The sequence below is a fragment of the Uloborus diversus genome, chromosome 10 (genome assembly GCF_026930045.1).
Source record: "Uloborus diversus isolate 005 chromosome 10, Udiv.v.3.1, whole genome shotgun sequence".
In the NCBI taxonomy this organism is placed as follows: domain Eukaryota; kingdom Metazoa; phylum Arthropoda; class Arachnida; order Araneae; family Uloboridae; genus Uloborus; species Uloborus diversus.
The window spans coordinates 100,262,587-100,279,401 of record NC_072740.1 but is presented as its reverse complement, the minus strand read 5'-3'; the positions used below and the strand labels follow the sequence as shown (position 1 = coordinate 100,279,401).

The 16,815-nt window shown below is 32.9% G+C and overlaps 1 protein-coding gene across 3 annotated transcripts in view; it reads left to right on the top strand.

The window, feature by feature from the left end:
- LOC129231545 (uncharacterized) overlaps positions 1-16,815 on the top strand; it is a 40,747-nt gene that overhangs the window by 11,061 nt on the left and 12,871 nt on the right. For all 3 annotated transcript variants that reach the window (XM_054865892.1, XM_054865893.1, XM_054865891.1), the window contains 2 exons: positions 10,268-10,382; positions 12,570-12,864. In XM_054865892.1, the coding sequence (XP_054721867.1) occupies positions 10,268-10,382; positions 12,570-12,864 (410 nt within the window). The remainder of the gene's footprint in view (positions 1-10,267; positions 10,383-12,569; positions 12,865-16,815) is intronic.

Sequence of the window (16,815 nt, the reverse complement as noted above, 5' to 3'; positions counted from 1 at the left end):
CTCATAGAATTTGAAAAATGCTTTAAAAAAAAACTCAAGAAAAAGAGCTAGAGGAGTTAACTATATATACACATACATAACATCTGCTGAGAAGGAGCATTGAGCATCATTGAAAACAATTCTAAAAAAGAGAATTCGAAAAAAAAAATTACAATGCTGCCTCCTATTTGTCGAATCAATTAATCAAAATGTTCCAAAAAAAAGTTTTTTTTTTTGGAGGTCATAACGACCTTTGGTGACTTCCCATGTGGGCGACCCTGGGGGGGAGGGGGGGAGCGCAATTACTATCGTTCGGCAGGGGCGCTAGACCCCATAGTTACGCTACTGACCTTACATAACAACATTTGTTTCTCGGTTCAAATCCATCTGAGTTTTGGCACCAATGGCAAGAATACTTTAAGGATTATCAAACTAATCAGTACATGATTAAAGGAAATGATGGTGGAATTTGAAGACGAAAAAAATTTTATTTTCGATTAGATAAATTATTACAAGGTAGTTCTGTATACACAAAATCAGTGCAGTGGAAGATTTTTAGCTTTGGTGGAAAGGACAAATTAGGCAAATATATGAAGTTTTCGTTCAAAAGATGAGGTCACTAATCGGTCGGAGTTTGCTTCGCTCACTGATCGGCTAGATTGCAGGAACGTGGTGGCTTGGCGACATTGGCCATAACAATACAGTTGCGTGATTATTTGTTTATTACTGTTAATGTAATTTATTGCATTTTTTTGTTCATTTGGTGACATATTTTAAATTTGCAAAGCATTGTTTTTGTGTGTGTTTAGTCATTTTAGTTGACGAACGTTTTTATTTTACATCAGGAGGGGATATGGGGGTGATTTTCGCCTCATTCATTGTACTGTTTTTATTTTTATCATTTTTTTAAAACGATATCCATTCGATCGTTTTATTCTTTTTCATATGAGGGACGTTGCAGCAGGATTTCCCATTTTTTCTGCATGGGTAGTTAGTTATTTATACTTAATATCAGAGGGTGATTTTTATCCTTTGGGTATGGTAACCAGGAACAAACCATACAATCTATGAAGATTATCTTTCAAGTACGCTAAAAAAAAGTTGATGAAGCAACTGCTCAGTGGGCACTAGATAAATCAGGTTGTAATAAATATACCCATTCTGACACCAAGCAGCTTAAAACATTTTCTATTTACTTATTTTTTTCTACAAAACGGTTCAAACACTTGACAATTTCTTGAAGTTTTTCAACTTTTCAATTTACGAAGTTTGAACTGAACAACGTCTGTTGGGTCCTCTAGTATATATATATATATATATATATATATATATATATATATATATATATATATATATATATATATATATAAGTTCCTTGAATTTTCTGTTCCATGAATTTAATGGTTGTACTTTCTTTCTTTTGATTTTGAGATCAGGTATAAATTTTGTTTCTCTTATGGTTTAAATATTGTTCTATTTTCTTTATATAAAAAAAGTTCCTTGAATTTTCTGTTCCATGAATTTGATGGTTGTACGTTCTTTCTTCTGATTTTGAGTTCAGGTATGAATTTTGTTTCTCTTGTGGTTTAAATATTGTTCTATTTTCTTTATATAAATCTTGTAGCTTAAATATTGTTCTATTTTCTTTAGATAAAACTTGTATTTTTCGTTTATAAAAGGTTCAATGTTTGTATTTCATGTCATGCTGATATTCTGGACTTTCAGTACCCCAATTGCTTGTTTTGTGAGATGTCGGTTACTAGTGCTGCTTTTTTAGGCAATTTCGCCAGCAGCACTCACGAAACAAGAAACATCTCATGGTTTTTCCCTACCCTTGGGTACCCCCTGGTACCCAAGGGTACCCCCTGATGGGGCCCCAGGATATTTTGGGATTTTTTCATTTTTTCCTTCTTTTAAAAGGTTTTTTCTTTCTTGTTCAATCCTTATATTGCTATCAAATATATATATATATATATATATATATATATATATATATATATATATATATACATATATAAAACAAGAGATACAATTTAAGATAAATTTAAAATAGAAATTCAAAGAAATTGAAAAATCAACGACATTAAAAAAACTGAAAGAATAAATACAAAAGTGTACCGTAATGCCAGCGCAAAGCTGCTAGAAACAAAAACAGTACAAACATATTCACACAAACAGTCAAAATACAAATGAAAAAAGCAAATGAAAAAAGCGAGAACATCAAAATGGAAAATGAAAAAGGTGAACCCAGGACCAACACTTTATCAAGGGGGGGATTTGTCCTAAAGTTCACAAGGCCCTTTCTGTCTAGCAAGAGGGAAGTTCCCAATAGCTTGCTAACCTCCCCGAGAGCCTTAGAAGAGAAAGGAATCGGAGAACATACCTTAAGATAAAAGAGCACATGAAAGTTCCGGAGTGCATCCAAACGGAATGAGCACATTCCTATTCCTATTCCTATTCAGAGTCACAACTGACTACAACTGTATTTATGTCGAGGACTGTATACTAAGTGCCTTGCCTTCATTATTTTATATACCGATAGATGGCAGCACCATCACCGGATCGAACAGTTAGAGAAAATTTAGAACTAGTCCCTGAGCCAATAGCTACCTAGTACTAGCACCCCCAGAAGTATTGTTTCACTTGGAGGACATTGAGACCACGAGCATATTTAACGTTGCCCAGTCCCCTTTAATGACGACGGTGGGTCTTCGACCATCGAGGTTCGAACCCAGGACCCTCCGGCCCCGAATCCGACCCTCTACCGATCGGGCTACCACGGCCCCAATGAGCACATTGAAATTAAAATTGACCTGCACGTGCCAGGCAAAGATGCAGTTAGGAAACGGCAGTAGCGGGGCACGGAATTGAAAACCGTGGAGTTGAAAAAACCTGGAGTAGAAATTGGATTGGAAGTTACATCAGAAATATTCAGGATAGCTCCTGGCAGACCTTCATAGCTTAGGTGGCCTTACTGCAATAATACAATTGTGCTATACTTCACTCTGCTAGGCAATTCCCTACTTTTCTAATGTAGCTTAAATAAAAAGATTGAGGGACGTTATTATAGTCTAAAGTGCTTTTCATTAAATTAAGATTTTTAGAAACAAAATCATTTCTGTTGCATATAGTTTTAATTCTGTTAATTTCATTAATCAATGTATTACGAAAAATTTTAATAGAAATTTTTGAATCCCATGAAATCAAACGATTAACATGGAATTGAAAGGACATTCGTTTATCAAAAAGATCAATATGCACAGAATTATCCGAAAGAGAAATGTTAAGATCCAGGAAATCAGATTGATTGATATTATTATTCGTGTGGATAAGTTCTAATTCGGGAGGATAAATACTTTTGGAATCATTAAAAAAGTTGTGATAAAATCTCTAAAATTATTTTTCTGGATATCACCATCTATCCCAAATTTCATAAAAATCCTGTAAAATTCCGCTATATAACATGTGGTTCCAACTCTTATATGAATTCCCCAGGAAAATTTTTTGTTAACTTGTTAAATTCAATTTTTAATAAAATTCTGGATGACGGCCACACTTGGATCATTAAGAATAATAAACCTGTTCTTGAATTTCTGAAAAATAATACAATCAAATGTATCTATTCCTTTGATTTCAAAGACCTCTTTACAAGTATTTCTATTTCTAGTTTAAAAGAAGTTCTTATGTCATACTTTTATGACTTTAGCAACACGCTGGACATTAATGAAAATGGATGGTCCGATTTAATTAATTACTGTTTGTTTAACAACTACATTTACAATGGTGAACATTGCTTTTTGCAAGTCAACGGTATTCCTCAGGGATCTAAGTTCTCTTCAGTATTAGCCAACCTGTACTTTCACCACTTTGAAAAAAACTTCATACAAATACAAATACAAATACAAAAGTGACGACCAGCAACAGGCTCTGGGCCCAGCTAGACTGGTCCTAGTCAATTTACAATCCCCAGTGAAGATCAATGGCCCTCTTAAAACTGTCTACTCCTTTGCTCATTACCACCTCTTCCGGTAAGCTGTTCCAAGGTTCCACTACCCTGCTAAAATAATAATTTTTCCTAATATCCATGTTAGCCTGAGATTTAAATAGCTTAAAACAATGACCCCTTGTCCTGTTTTCAGTGCTAAACTTTAGCCCCGTAACATCTTTCGTTTTAATAAATTTAAACAGCTGAATCATGTCCCCTCGGTCTCTTCTTTGCTCAAGACTGTACATTTTTAGCCTTCTAAGCCTGGAATCATAATCTATCCATTCCTAGGGCTTTCAGATACGTCGATGACTTCATTATTTTCATTTATCACAACTTTTTTAATGATTCCAAAAGTATTTATTATCCACACCAATAATAATATCAATCAATCTGATTGATATTATTATTGGTGTGGATAATAGATTGATCTTTTTGATAAACGAATGTCCTTTCAATTCCATGTTAATCGTTTGATTTCATGGGATTCAAATATTTCTATTAAAATTTTTCGTAATACCTTGATTAATGAAATTAACAGAATTAAAACTAGATGCAACAGAAATGATTTTGTTTCTAAAAATCTTAATTTAATGAAAAGCACTTTAGACTATAATAAAGTCCCTCAATCTTTTTATTTAAGCTACATTAGAAAAGTAGGGAATTGCCTAGCAGAGTGAAGTATAGCGCAATTGTATTATTGCAGTAAGGCCACCTAAGCTATGAAGGTCTGCCAGGAGCTATCCTGAATATTTCTGATGTAACTTCTGATCCAATTTCTACTCCAGGTTTTTTCAACTCCACGGTTTTCAATTCCATGCCCCGCTACTGCCGTGTCCTAACTGCATCTTTGCCTGGCACGTGCAGGTCAATTTTAATTTCAATGTGCTCATTCCGTTTGGATGCACTCCGGAACTTTCTTGTGCTCTTTTATCTTAAGGTATGTTCTCTGATTCCTTTCTCTTCTAAGGCTCTCGGGGAGGTTAGCAAGCTATTGGGACCTTCCCTCTTGCTAGACAGAAAGGGCCTTGTGAACTTTAGGACCAATCCCCCCCTTGATAAAGTGTTGGTCCTGGGTTCACCTTTTTCATTTTCCATTTTGATGTTCTCGCTTTTTTCATTTGTATTTTGACTGTTTGTGTGAATATATATATATATATATATATATATATATATATATATATATATATATATATATATATATATATTCCGTGAAAAATATTTTTTACCTTTTTGAAAATTATTTTGGTGCTTAAATGTATTATAGATAAACTGAGACATAGTAGAAAACCTTCATTAGGTAAGAATAGTTAATACTTTCATAGGAAATTTGAAGATAGTTTGAGCAAAAATTTCCATGTCTTTTGAGTGTGGAGTCCGTAACATGCTGTATATCTTCCTATATCTTTAGAAATTCAACACAAATATAAATTTTTCAATGCTATGACACAAGTACACATAGAACTAATCATTTACTAAAAGTTTAACTTTACAATTTTGCATTAATCATGAGTAGGAGGCTAAAACATCCTTGTGAAGTGTAGAATCCGTAATAGCCAAATACTGTGAAATGCCCCTTTTCTTCCCTCACCGTATTATTTTGGCATCATATATAAAGTGATTCTATGAATTCCTATTAAATTTCCATTAAACATTTAATTAGATTTATAATACTCTTAGTTGAAATATTTCTTTCTATATTTGTTTTACAAATTATTATTTGCAAATACGCCGCTTAAATGAAGAGAAATTTCAACGTTTGCAGGCAATTTTGATATTTTTAAAACAAATTTCTGTATATTGTTACACTTTTTTTGGCAAACGACTAATTTTGGTCCCCAATTTTGAGGTTCCCCCAAATAATAATGTTGAAAAAGGAGCAATTATAATTGAAAAACATGCTGCTTTCATTGTAGTACTATACTCGCTTTCAACTTGATTTTTTTGCTATTTGCCATGATTTAAGACTTTAGAGAAGTACAACGTTTTTTTTTTTTTGCAGAAATTTTTAAAGAAATTATTTGATTTCGCAGAAAGTTTTAAACTTGATCTAGGTCTGATTACCAGTAGTGTTAACATTGATGCAACGAGATCCAAATTATCAAGACTATATTGATTTTTTTATGACTTTGACAAAAAGTTATTTAAATTAATTACAACCCTTTCTAAGCAATTGATAATTGTTTTTAAGCACTTGAAATTTAAATTTTTTATTTGCTGTTCCATATTGCATTATCATTTTTTTTCCTCAATAATCATAGAATGAAGATTGTGAAAGAAAAAATTTCTAAGTATATTTCTGCTTGCTTGACTACATTTGAATATTCTTAAATTATAGCATGTTCCACATTAAAAAAAAAAATCTATACTATTTAAAACAAACTTGATTCATATAAGTGGCGGTCACTGCATATAAGTAAAACTTTGCTTGTCTTGAAGCAGTGGCGGCTCGTAAAAGGGGGCCCGTCCCCCCCCTCACTTTTTTCAGTCTATAATTTATAACTTTTTATTTATTTTCAATTTTTTTTTTTTTTTGTGCATGTATACTTAAAATGAAAAAGAAGTATGTGTGGGATGGGGGGGGGGCGGGTTTTGGAAATTAATTTTATTAATTTTTTAATTAACTTTGTTGCATTTTTTCCCTGAAATCTGTAGCCTAACATTCTTAACTGTCCCTTCAAAAAAGATTGACCCGAAGCGGACCAATCACTAACTCAAGACATTTGTCCCAGGGCCTGTCCGTTTCCCCTTTTTCTCCAGAGCATTGTTAAGAAGTATTCTCCCAACGGAACTTCTTTGGTAGATCGGAGACAATATTGTTTTCTCGGGTAGTATTGTTTTAAGTCCTTCTTCCTCTTCCAAAAAAAAAAAAAGTGTGTATGATTTTTCCCGTTCCTTTTTTCTCCAGTTATAAAGGTTATCGCAAAGTGTCGTGTTAGTTACCATTCCACACTCTGAATTTGAACAAAATTGAACCCTTCAACTTTGTTTGAAAACTACTGTTTCCATTTACATGCAAAGTCTTTTATTAGGTAAATGTAAATTTTTTTAAATAACTATTCAATTTTAAAACTCGAAAAAAAAAAATCAAAAAGTACCTTTGAAACAATAAAATAAGAAATGAATTTATCACAAAATAATTAAAGAGACTGTGCGAGAATTGATGATTGTTGCAATGATTCAAAAAGCATTTTGCATTTGAAGGCCAGCTTTAAGCTACCTTCTATTCATGGTTCAAAATTAGGATATAAAAGTTAGTCGTCACAGGCTCTTATCTTTTTACTTCCTTGTACGAAGTACAGGAAATATTGTTTTGGCACAAATAATTTCCCTCAAAATTCGGTTTAAATTTTCATTTTTATGCCAAATCGAGCAAACTTGCGCCAAGAACTGTTTTTTTTTTCCATTTTTAAGAATCGGCCCAGATTTTTACGTATTTTAAAATCAAATTTCATTCACTTCTACAAACTTTCTAGTTTTTGTTTACTATGTAATTCTACCATTTAGACATTGTTAAATTTGTATTTACCATAATTCTTGATCATTATGTTTTGCTTTCAGTTGAGAACTTGTAAGCATGTTATTTTGCCTCACAATTTTCAAAATTTCAATTCAGTTGCATCCGAGTTGATTTGAGCCAATACCATTTGAAAACATCATCATTATTTTAAACCTGTCTTTATGAGTGTTTTAGAAAAAAAGATAGAATTTCTTTTATTTTCAGTTCTATTATGCTGCATAATCATTTGACATAGATACTGTTGCTTGTTGTACATCTGCTGACTAGAGCTGGGTTTTAATGTGCAACTTTTCTGTACGGGATTCAACACTTACTTAACCCCTATGCCTACCTGTTTGCCATACAATCTGGAGGCTCGTGCCTTAATTTAGCGAGTGGGCTCGCTGTGTTAAGTTGTCACAATAATATTTATACAGAATACTGAACAACAAAATATAATCCTTTTGCAGTATCTTTATTTCGAGCTTCTCTTCAAGCATCAAAGTTGAAATAGGTGGTTTTAGAAAATAATCAACTTGATTATTTTTTTTTAATTTCAAGGTAAACAATCTAAATTTAAATTCACTCCACCCATGCAACAAGTAATAAACAACACTCAACATTAATCAAACTACTATTACACTTTTGATATCAACACAATCAGTTGATCACGTAGCAGCATTAATTTAGATTTAGCCATGCTTCCTAATATCAAATTATGAAATTGGTAACAACATATTTTCTAGAAACAGTTTCCTTAATCAGGGTTCGTACTCCCTTGAAAAACCTTGAAAAGTGCTTGAAAAAAAAATTCATTTTCAATTACTTGAAAACCTTGAAAAAGTTTCTTAGTGCTTAAATTCTTTCAAAAATCATCGGATTGTGCTTAAAAATTTTTAAAAAGTATTTTACTAATTCCATTTTCTGAAGATGCGTCCAATTTGCAACATCGCGAGAAATCGCTTCCGTTTTCAATCCTTTTGTATCTTGTAAATATTTTGAAGTTTTTTAGTATCGGAAGCTATTTTGACATATGGTACCTCAGATTAGTTTATTTTTTGTTCAATTTCGATGTCTAAAAGAGTAGTTATTTTGGAAACCATAACAACATTGAACTTTCCCGGATTTCGCCGAAAATTTCTCTGGTTCAAATTTTTTTTTTCAAATTGGAATTTCAATTTTTTTTTGCATCCTGCAAATATTTAGATATTTTGGCTAATCAAAAGTTATTTTCGCATATGCTACCTCAGATTAGCATATTTTATTTTTAATTTTAGCAAAAAATCAATAAATTTATTTTATGCAAAACATGCCAACGTTGAACTTCTTCAGACTTTGGGGAAAATTGCTTCTCCTGTTTGAAATTTCAATCTTTTTGCATCTTGCAAATATTTAAATATTTTGGCTGATGAAATGTTATTTTCATATACAGTGGCTCCCAAAAGTGTTTGTACACTTTAAAACTTTTTTTTAAAACCAAAATAACGCGAAATTGAATTCGAATATGAAGTCCAATTTTTTTTCACATCATTCCTATGTTATTCTAAATAAAATCCTGTAGATTTTTCAAAATATTGATGGATTTTCTTTTTGAAATGGGTCAAAAAACGAAGAGACAGAGAAATAAGCCACAAAAGTCATCGTACACTCAAATATTTTCGAATAAATTCATGACTAAAATTATCATATGTCTTTTTTTTTTAATTATTATTTTTGCATTGTGTTGACCCTTAAGATTCATTTGGCTTTAATTTTTTGTTTATTTATTCCTTAATATTGTGCTTGCTATTTTAAAATGGCTGGTATTTGTAAAAAACCACAAACACCATTTGAAATTTGAGTGATTTAAATCTGGTAGTGATACAAAAGCCTTAGATTTTGAAGAGATTTCCTTTTTGCCTGCAGGAACAGATTAAAACCATAATTTCCTTATTTGGAAAATGCGTTTATTTTTTCCACATCAAAAGGTTCAATTTGCCGCCCGTAGAAAAGTACCGCCCAGGGCACAGACGAGCCCTTCTGCCCTATCCTAATTTGGAGAGCCTAAAACTATAGCGGGCTGCAAAAAAGTTTTTTTTTTGGAGCTAAAAGCTTAGAAATTATCTGTGCACAAATGCCAACCGAATGATAAGTTTTATTTAAATATTTTTCCTTGATTTTTGAGGGGCCAGGGGTTTTCTTAGTGTAGGCTTTTGTAGTCTACACCCTATTGTATGTTCTCAGATCTATGTCTGATTTTTTTTTTTAAACTTAAAAACAGAAAAGTTCCACTTACCTGGACTGCCAGTAGCCCTGGAGCTGGGCCTGACACGAAGAGCAGAATATTTTGCCATTTTCGGTGGCAGTCCTTCAGGGATTGTTCAGGTGTAATGTTCTGTGAGATATTTACTTTCCCTAAAGGTTGTTAAACACCTTATAAAATATGAAGCTATTTTGGGCTATCCCCACACCAGTGAAATAGGCTCTGCTCTCACAACATTTTGAAGAAAGAAAATGATTCCCTCTTGAAAATGTGTTGAGCCTTTCACCATTTGCTTTGAGTCATCCAATGATTTAACTGCCATTGCTCAGTAATGCACATTTCAATTTTTAGCACTTTCTGTTTTGGTATTATTTACAAAATAAAATTTTGAATTTTGAGCTCTAATTCTTATATCATAAAATAATCTCTTTACAAAATTGAATTTTTAACCCCCCCCCTCCCCAATACTTTTTATTTCTTTAGATTTTTGTACCAGTTTTATGTATGTAAATGAAGTGATTATGAAAATGAAAACACAATCAGTACTTTTTACTTTTTTTAGAGCGAGAGATTATTTAGTGCCTCAAGATCCTATTACAGAACATACTATAGAGTTAAATAGGTTAGCTGGAGAAATAAAGCTTAAAGTGGACGAGTGTTCTGTTCTTATTAAAGAAGTAAGTCACTCACACACACATATGTATGGGATATATATAGGGGTCTCTCTAGAAGAAAGGCATATGTTAAATTTAAAAAAAAAAAAACAGTTTGTAATATATGCCCTTCTTTCCATTGGACCCATTCAATTAATTTTAAGATACATTTAAAAATTTAATCAGTAGTTTCATTAATAGTCACAATAGTTTGAAACTTTCAGGATAAATTCAGAAAATTTAGTAATTCCTATCTCTCTCTGTGTGTGTGTTTATATACATTATATTAATTTGCAAAAAACTTTTCCTAATTTTCTACCTTTATCAATTACTCCACCAAAGTAAAATATTGGTGTTCCAGAAGGTCTAAAGTTTTTAAATATAAGTTATAAATTGCTAAATTGGTCTCTACTAGTTTAGTGAGAAAGTAACTTATCAACTAAATAATAATGAATTTTAGACAATTATATATTTCCCCAAGTCTTAATTTTCTTCAATGCAAATTATCTACATTTTCTGTTGGAAATGTATCTTAAAATCATCCAGAGGGTGTCAGAGTGTTTCAAAATTTTGAAGAAATTAATCATTGGTTTCAAAAATCCGATGGGATTCGGAGAGCAACATGGTGTTAAAATGGAGTCTTGAAAATCCAAAGTAATTCTGGGGCTCACTCCATCTTGAAAATTTTGAATAATGTGGAAAGTTCTTAGTGATTGTGAAATTCAACCATATAAGGATGTGCACCTTTTCTTGAACAATAAAAAGGGAAATTTATCATTCAAATTTTAATTTAAATTTCCATTTTAATTTCGCCTCAAGAAGCTTGATTAGCACGGGTCAATCTAGGCATTAAATGGCTACTAGCACGGATCAATCTAGGCTAGGTCTGTAAACGGACCTAAATTAGGTCCGTTTACGGAACCTTCACAAAATTCTGTCCCCTAAAAACGAACCCTTCACAAAATTCGCACCCCAAAAACGGACTTTTCACAAAAATCCCAAAAGAAAAAAGGACCCAACAGAAAACTCGGACTAATTTCACATAGCAGTCACTGAAATTTGTTTTTTCCTTCGATCATCTAGCTACTCCGAAGGAAAAGATTCGCACGCACGCACGCTAGTATGAGAGGAAGGATGAAGTTTGACTCTCGGTGATTGAAGGGATTTCGAGTGTGCACACAGCATGCCTATTGATGGTTTTTGTTTCAAACCATGGGCAGCGTGGTTACTGAGTAAAAATAGTTGGTTGATGCCTTGTTGCATGGCGCATAGCTGCCAACTTGTACGATTTAGCCGTACATTATAAGATTTTCAGACGTTTTGTACGATTGTATGGTCTTACGGCAGTTTTGTACAATTTTTAGCTTTTAATTGTACGATGAATTGCAAACGGTTGAAGATTCCTTTTACTTCCAGCACTTTTGAGAGCAACCCCTAAAGGCGTGATGTAAACGACGTTGAAAAGCGCAAAAATTCTCTTCTGTTATTCTCTGTGCTACTCGTCTCCTAAAGACTTTTATTTAAGGGCAACATTTGCCACAATATCTCTATTGGCAAAGCAGTTCAACGCAGAAGAATACGTTTTGCGGCTAAGCAGCAAGAAAGTACCAACCTGATTGGTGGGGTTTTTCAGCGATGTTCAACTGAAGGCCTCTTTGGATCCTTTTAAAACTCCAACCCAGTATATGAATTTCTGATCAACAATTAACCTCTGTGCCAAATTTGGAAAAAATCCGACAAAAACTGGATTTGTATAAGGAACATATACCCACAAACATACATCCATTTATATATATATATATATATATATATATATATATATATATATATATATATATATAGATTTGTTGCGTTAATTGTTGAATGCTACCAATCTTCCCTTGATGTACATTGGATTTCACATAACCCCAAAGGAAAAAGTGTAGTAGTAAAACAGCTTCCCTCCCCCCCCCCCCTTTTTTTTCCTTTTGTATTTTTAGTTTATTGTTTTCTTTATTTGATACTAGAAGTAAAACAAGCAGTGTTATCATTTTTTGATTTCTGTATTTTTGATTTGCTTAGAATTATGCACTAAGACTTTTGTGTGTATATATAAAAAATGTGTGTATATAAAAAAACTCACCTGTGTGATTAATCAATAATATATTATTTCATATTATGGTTCCTGAAATAATTCAAAAGTTATGATGTCTATCTTATGTATTTTTAAAGGCAAAAGCAGGGAACTTATCTGGCTCATCTCAGTTTCCGATGCAGATTGATTTTCCTCCATTTCCTAAAAACTTCCATCTGACCAGAAAGTTGAACGATAAAATAATCGAACTCTATTCAGAAAACCCATCTATTATTCCACATGCCTTTTCAGTCGCCGTTGGTGAAAATTATACCCCAATGAAACCAGAAAATTCCTTGGAAGCTACAAAAAATATCAAGTTAAAAAAGGATTCTCACAGAAAGTTGCTTGTAATGAGTGTTGCTTATTTCCTTAACAATGCTGGATTTGAAAGTAAGTTTCATTCATGGTTTAAAAAATGCATTGTATTCATGTCCTAGTGATAGCACATTCACAGCAAATTTCAGCTAGTTTTAAAGCATTGCGTACACTTTGAATTTCATAATTGATGCATACAGAATTAAAATGCACTTAACAAGAGCTATAGTATAAAACAGTGGTGCCCATCTGCTTTTACACTAGGGCCACACCTCATATTAAAATGATTCTCACAGGTGGGAACACATATAAAATTTAAAAAATATTTTAAAATGTTCTAAATAACACGGAAAAGTCAGAGATGCCGAATACTGTTGATTATCCGTAGTTTCTACAGTAAAGTTCAAAAATTGTAAGTCAACTACGAAATACCAAAATTGCCTGATTTTCTATGTAAAATAAAATATTAATTGCAATATCATTTTTAAACACTTGGCGCGGTTATAGAAAAAAAAAAAAACTTTGGCGTGAGCCAAAATGAACCATTACTGACGATTGATGCAGTCTGCAGGGCTACCACTGATGACTCTTTGAAAAAGTTGCTGACTATGAGGACTATTTTTGTTAATTAATGAAGACAAAATTAAGACAAAAACGACTATTTTGTAAAAGCTGCTACTATTTCAGCCTAAAAGCGATTAAAATGTAAAAAATATGACTGATATAAAAAAAGTAAATAAATAAATAAACCTTCAGCCTCAAGTATCATTGGCCGAAATTTTCCAATTTGAAACGCGTTTAGGGTGCCAAATTACGCAAAAGTCCCCTAATCGGCTAACATGGACTTATTTATTGCCAAAAAAAAGTATCACAGTATTTATTGTGCCATCACCCTTTTTTGATGGCACAAGAAATATGCATCTATCATTAATGCATATTTCTTCTGGGTGTCTTTATAAATCAGGACTTCAAGTTTAGTCAACAGTGCAGTATTGCTAGTAACAAAGCCAACAAAATGCTTGGGTTCATCAATAGATCTATTTCAAACAAATCTAAGAAAGTTCTTCTGCCTTTATATAGGAGTTTAGTAAGACCTCATTTGGAGTATGCTGTTCAGTTTTGGTCGCCTTATCTGAAGAAAGATATTTTTGTATTGGAAAGGGTTCAAAGAAGGGTAACTAAATTAGTAAGGGGACTCTCAGATTTAGATTATGATACCAGACTTAATAGGCTTAACATGTATAGCCTGGAGCAAAGGAGAGTCAGAGGGGACATGATTCAGTTATTTAAATTTATCAAAATGAAAGATGTAAACGGATTAAATTTTTGCGGGGAAAGCAGGACAAGGGGTCATTGTTTTAAGCTATTTAAATCTCAGGCTAACTTGGAAATCAGGAAAAACTACTACTTTAGCAGGGTCGTGGGCACTTGGAATAGCTTACCGGAAGAGGCGGTAATGAGCAAGGGAGTGGATAGCTTTAAGAGGGCTATTGATCTTCATTGGGGACTAATTAATTGACTAGGACCAGCCTAGCTGGGCCCAGTGCCTGTTGCTGGTCGTCACATTTGTATTTGTATTTGTAAATAATACAGTAGGCCCGCTTAATGGGATCACTTTGGAACACATTGGGTTTGATAACAATAACTGAATAGAATGCTGGACAAAAATGATTTTTTCAATTAGAAAGCATTGTTTTTTACAACTGCAAATTAAATTACAATGACTCGACTGAAAGCAGTTTTAAATTATAGATTACTAAATTAGCAGAATGGAATAGTTCCTTTTTCCATCGATTAAACCATATGTCCGATACTACAAAGTCTTTTTTGCTCATTTTAAAAGCAAGATTTTCTGCTTTTTGTCACATTAACGGACCGTTTACTCGTGTATCCTATTCCCTGACATTCGCAAACCAATTTCAAAGCAGATTCTCCTTCACCACCTTTTCCAGCACGGTTTTGCTTGTTGTTTGAATTTTCATTTAGCTTCATTTGGTTTTCAATCTCGTCAGGATCTTTAGAAACTTGCAAAGTAATGGCTGAAAAATGTTTAGTTGTTCTGCAGCATTTCTGTGACTCATCACGGTTAAACTTTCGAAGCGTTTTTAAATGTCAGTTTTTCCCTTATCAGTTAAATCAGTGTGCTTTAAAATGTTTGACCGTTTAGAGTTAAGTTTTTGATGTAACTGAGTAGTAAGGTGTCACAAAAAAAAACACTTTCAAAAGTTGAAAGTCTAAAAAGTTTCCTATGGTGGACAAAAAACCATTGGGAAAATTTTATAACTCTATAAAAATATTTAGAGGTCCCCCAAGAGCATGGAATTTTGCCGAAATTTCACTAAAACAAGGGTTTACATCCACTAGCGCCCCTACATCCTTTTTAAATGTAACCATTTATAAATACACCTACATCATTTTAAAATACAGTCGTCCCTCGCTGCTTCGCACTTCGATTTTCGCGGCTTCACAACATCGCGGTTTTTTCTGTTTTTTTTTTTTCAAATATAGTAATTAACTTTTTTTATGCGCTCGTGTAAACTGTTTCCTACATAAGAATAACAAAGTATGTCTTTTAAGTAAGACAAGTTCTTCTGAGGGCTGTAGCTGTACTAGTTGAGGGAGTGGAGGTATAAAATCGTCGAGGAAAGAGTTGGGTATCGCTATCTCACTTTAATCATTAATCCCTAACTGAAAAGTATAAATCATTGTATTATTACATCTGTAATTGTAATTGGTGTTCAAGAATGTATTAGATTTTTAAGTTGTATACGTAATTCCTTAAATGAGGATAATTGTAGAGGAAGAACGGGGGCACATACGGTCATTAACTGGCAATTTATTCATCATCGAACAAGTTGAGCTATTTTTACAGATTAGTAGTAGTGTGTACGAACTGTATTGTGTGTGTAGTTTATTTCCCAATAATCAACAACGTGATACCTATTACATCTAACATATCTTGTTTTCTCACATTTTGTGCAATTTTATAAATAATGCAAATGTAATGGTGGCTACGTTTCATGTCTAGGGGGCTCTACCAATGTTAAAAACTTATTTAAATTGTCCTAAGTAAGTTTTATGCGCTCCAATTAGGAAAATATACGGTTTATAAATACAGAATCCTACTTCGCGGAAATTCAGTTATCGCGGTAAAGTCTGGAACGAATTAACCGCTATAAACGAGGATTGACTGTATAACCATTTATAAATACACTAATAACTTAGTTGCAATCAATTTATATATTAAAAAAAAGGCAACTATTTTAACTGCAACCATATCACTGTAAACTAATAGAGCCATTTTTTCCTCTGGATTCTATGCTGGTGACATCAACTGCCTGGTTATATAAAAAAAGAATACATAACTCTGATTAAAATTTCTGATAATCTATATCAGTACTAGGAAAAATGATTATGTATGGCTTATTTAAGCTGGAAATTAGGAAAAAAATTTCATTTTAGTTGGGTTGTGGGCACATGGAACAGTTTAGCGGGAAAGGCAGTAATGAGTAAGGGGGTAGATAGCTTTCAGAGGGTCATAGATCTTCATTGGTTACTAATAAACTGACTAATGTCACCCTAGCTGGGCCCAGAGCCTGTTGCTGATCGTCACATTTGCATTTGGATATCCAATTTTTAAAGAAAAATCATTTTTTAATAATAAGTTACTCTGCTCATCCAACATGCCGTAAGAAGAGCACCTGGTTTTTGAATGGAAGTTTTAACATTTATTCCAACAATTAGACAAAGATTCAAAAGTTCTCTGTAATCATTTCAAAAGGATGCTTCTGATGAAAGAGCTGGCACATGAACTGATATGGATGAGACTGTCAATTGCTTAGCAAGTTTTCCTTATTGTTCTGTTTTCACGGATAGTTAATCATTTATCTAAAGCATCAATAAACCCATTCCTTGAATCTAGTTGCAATTTGAAAAACTGCCTATTCTCATAATTTTTTACGAATTGTTTTGAGTTGGCATGGTTTACATCAAACAATGGATCCAGGCTTTTGATTCACCTGACCT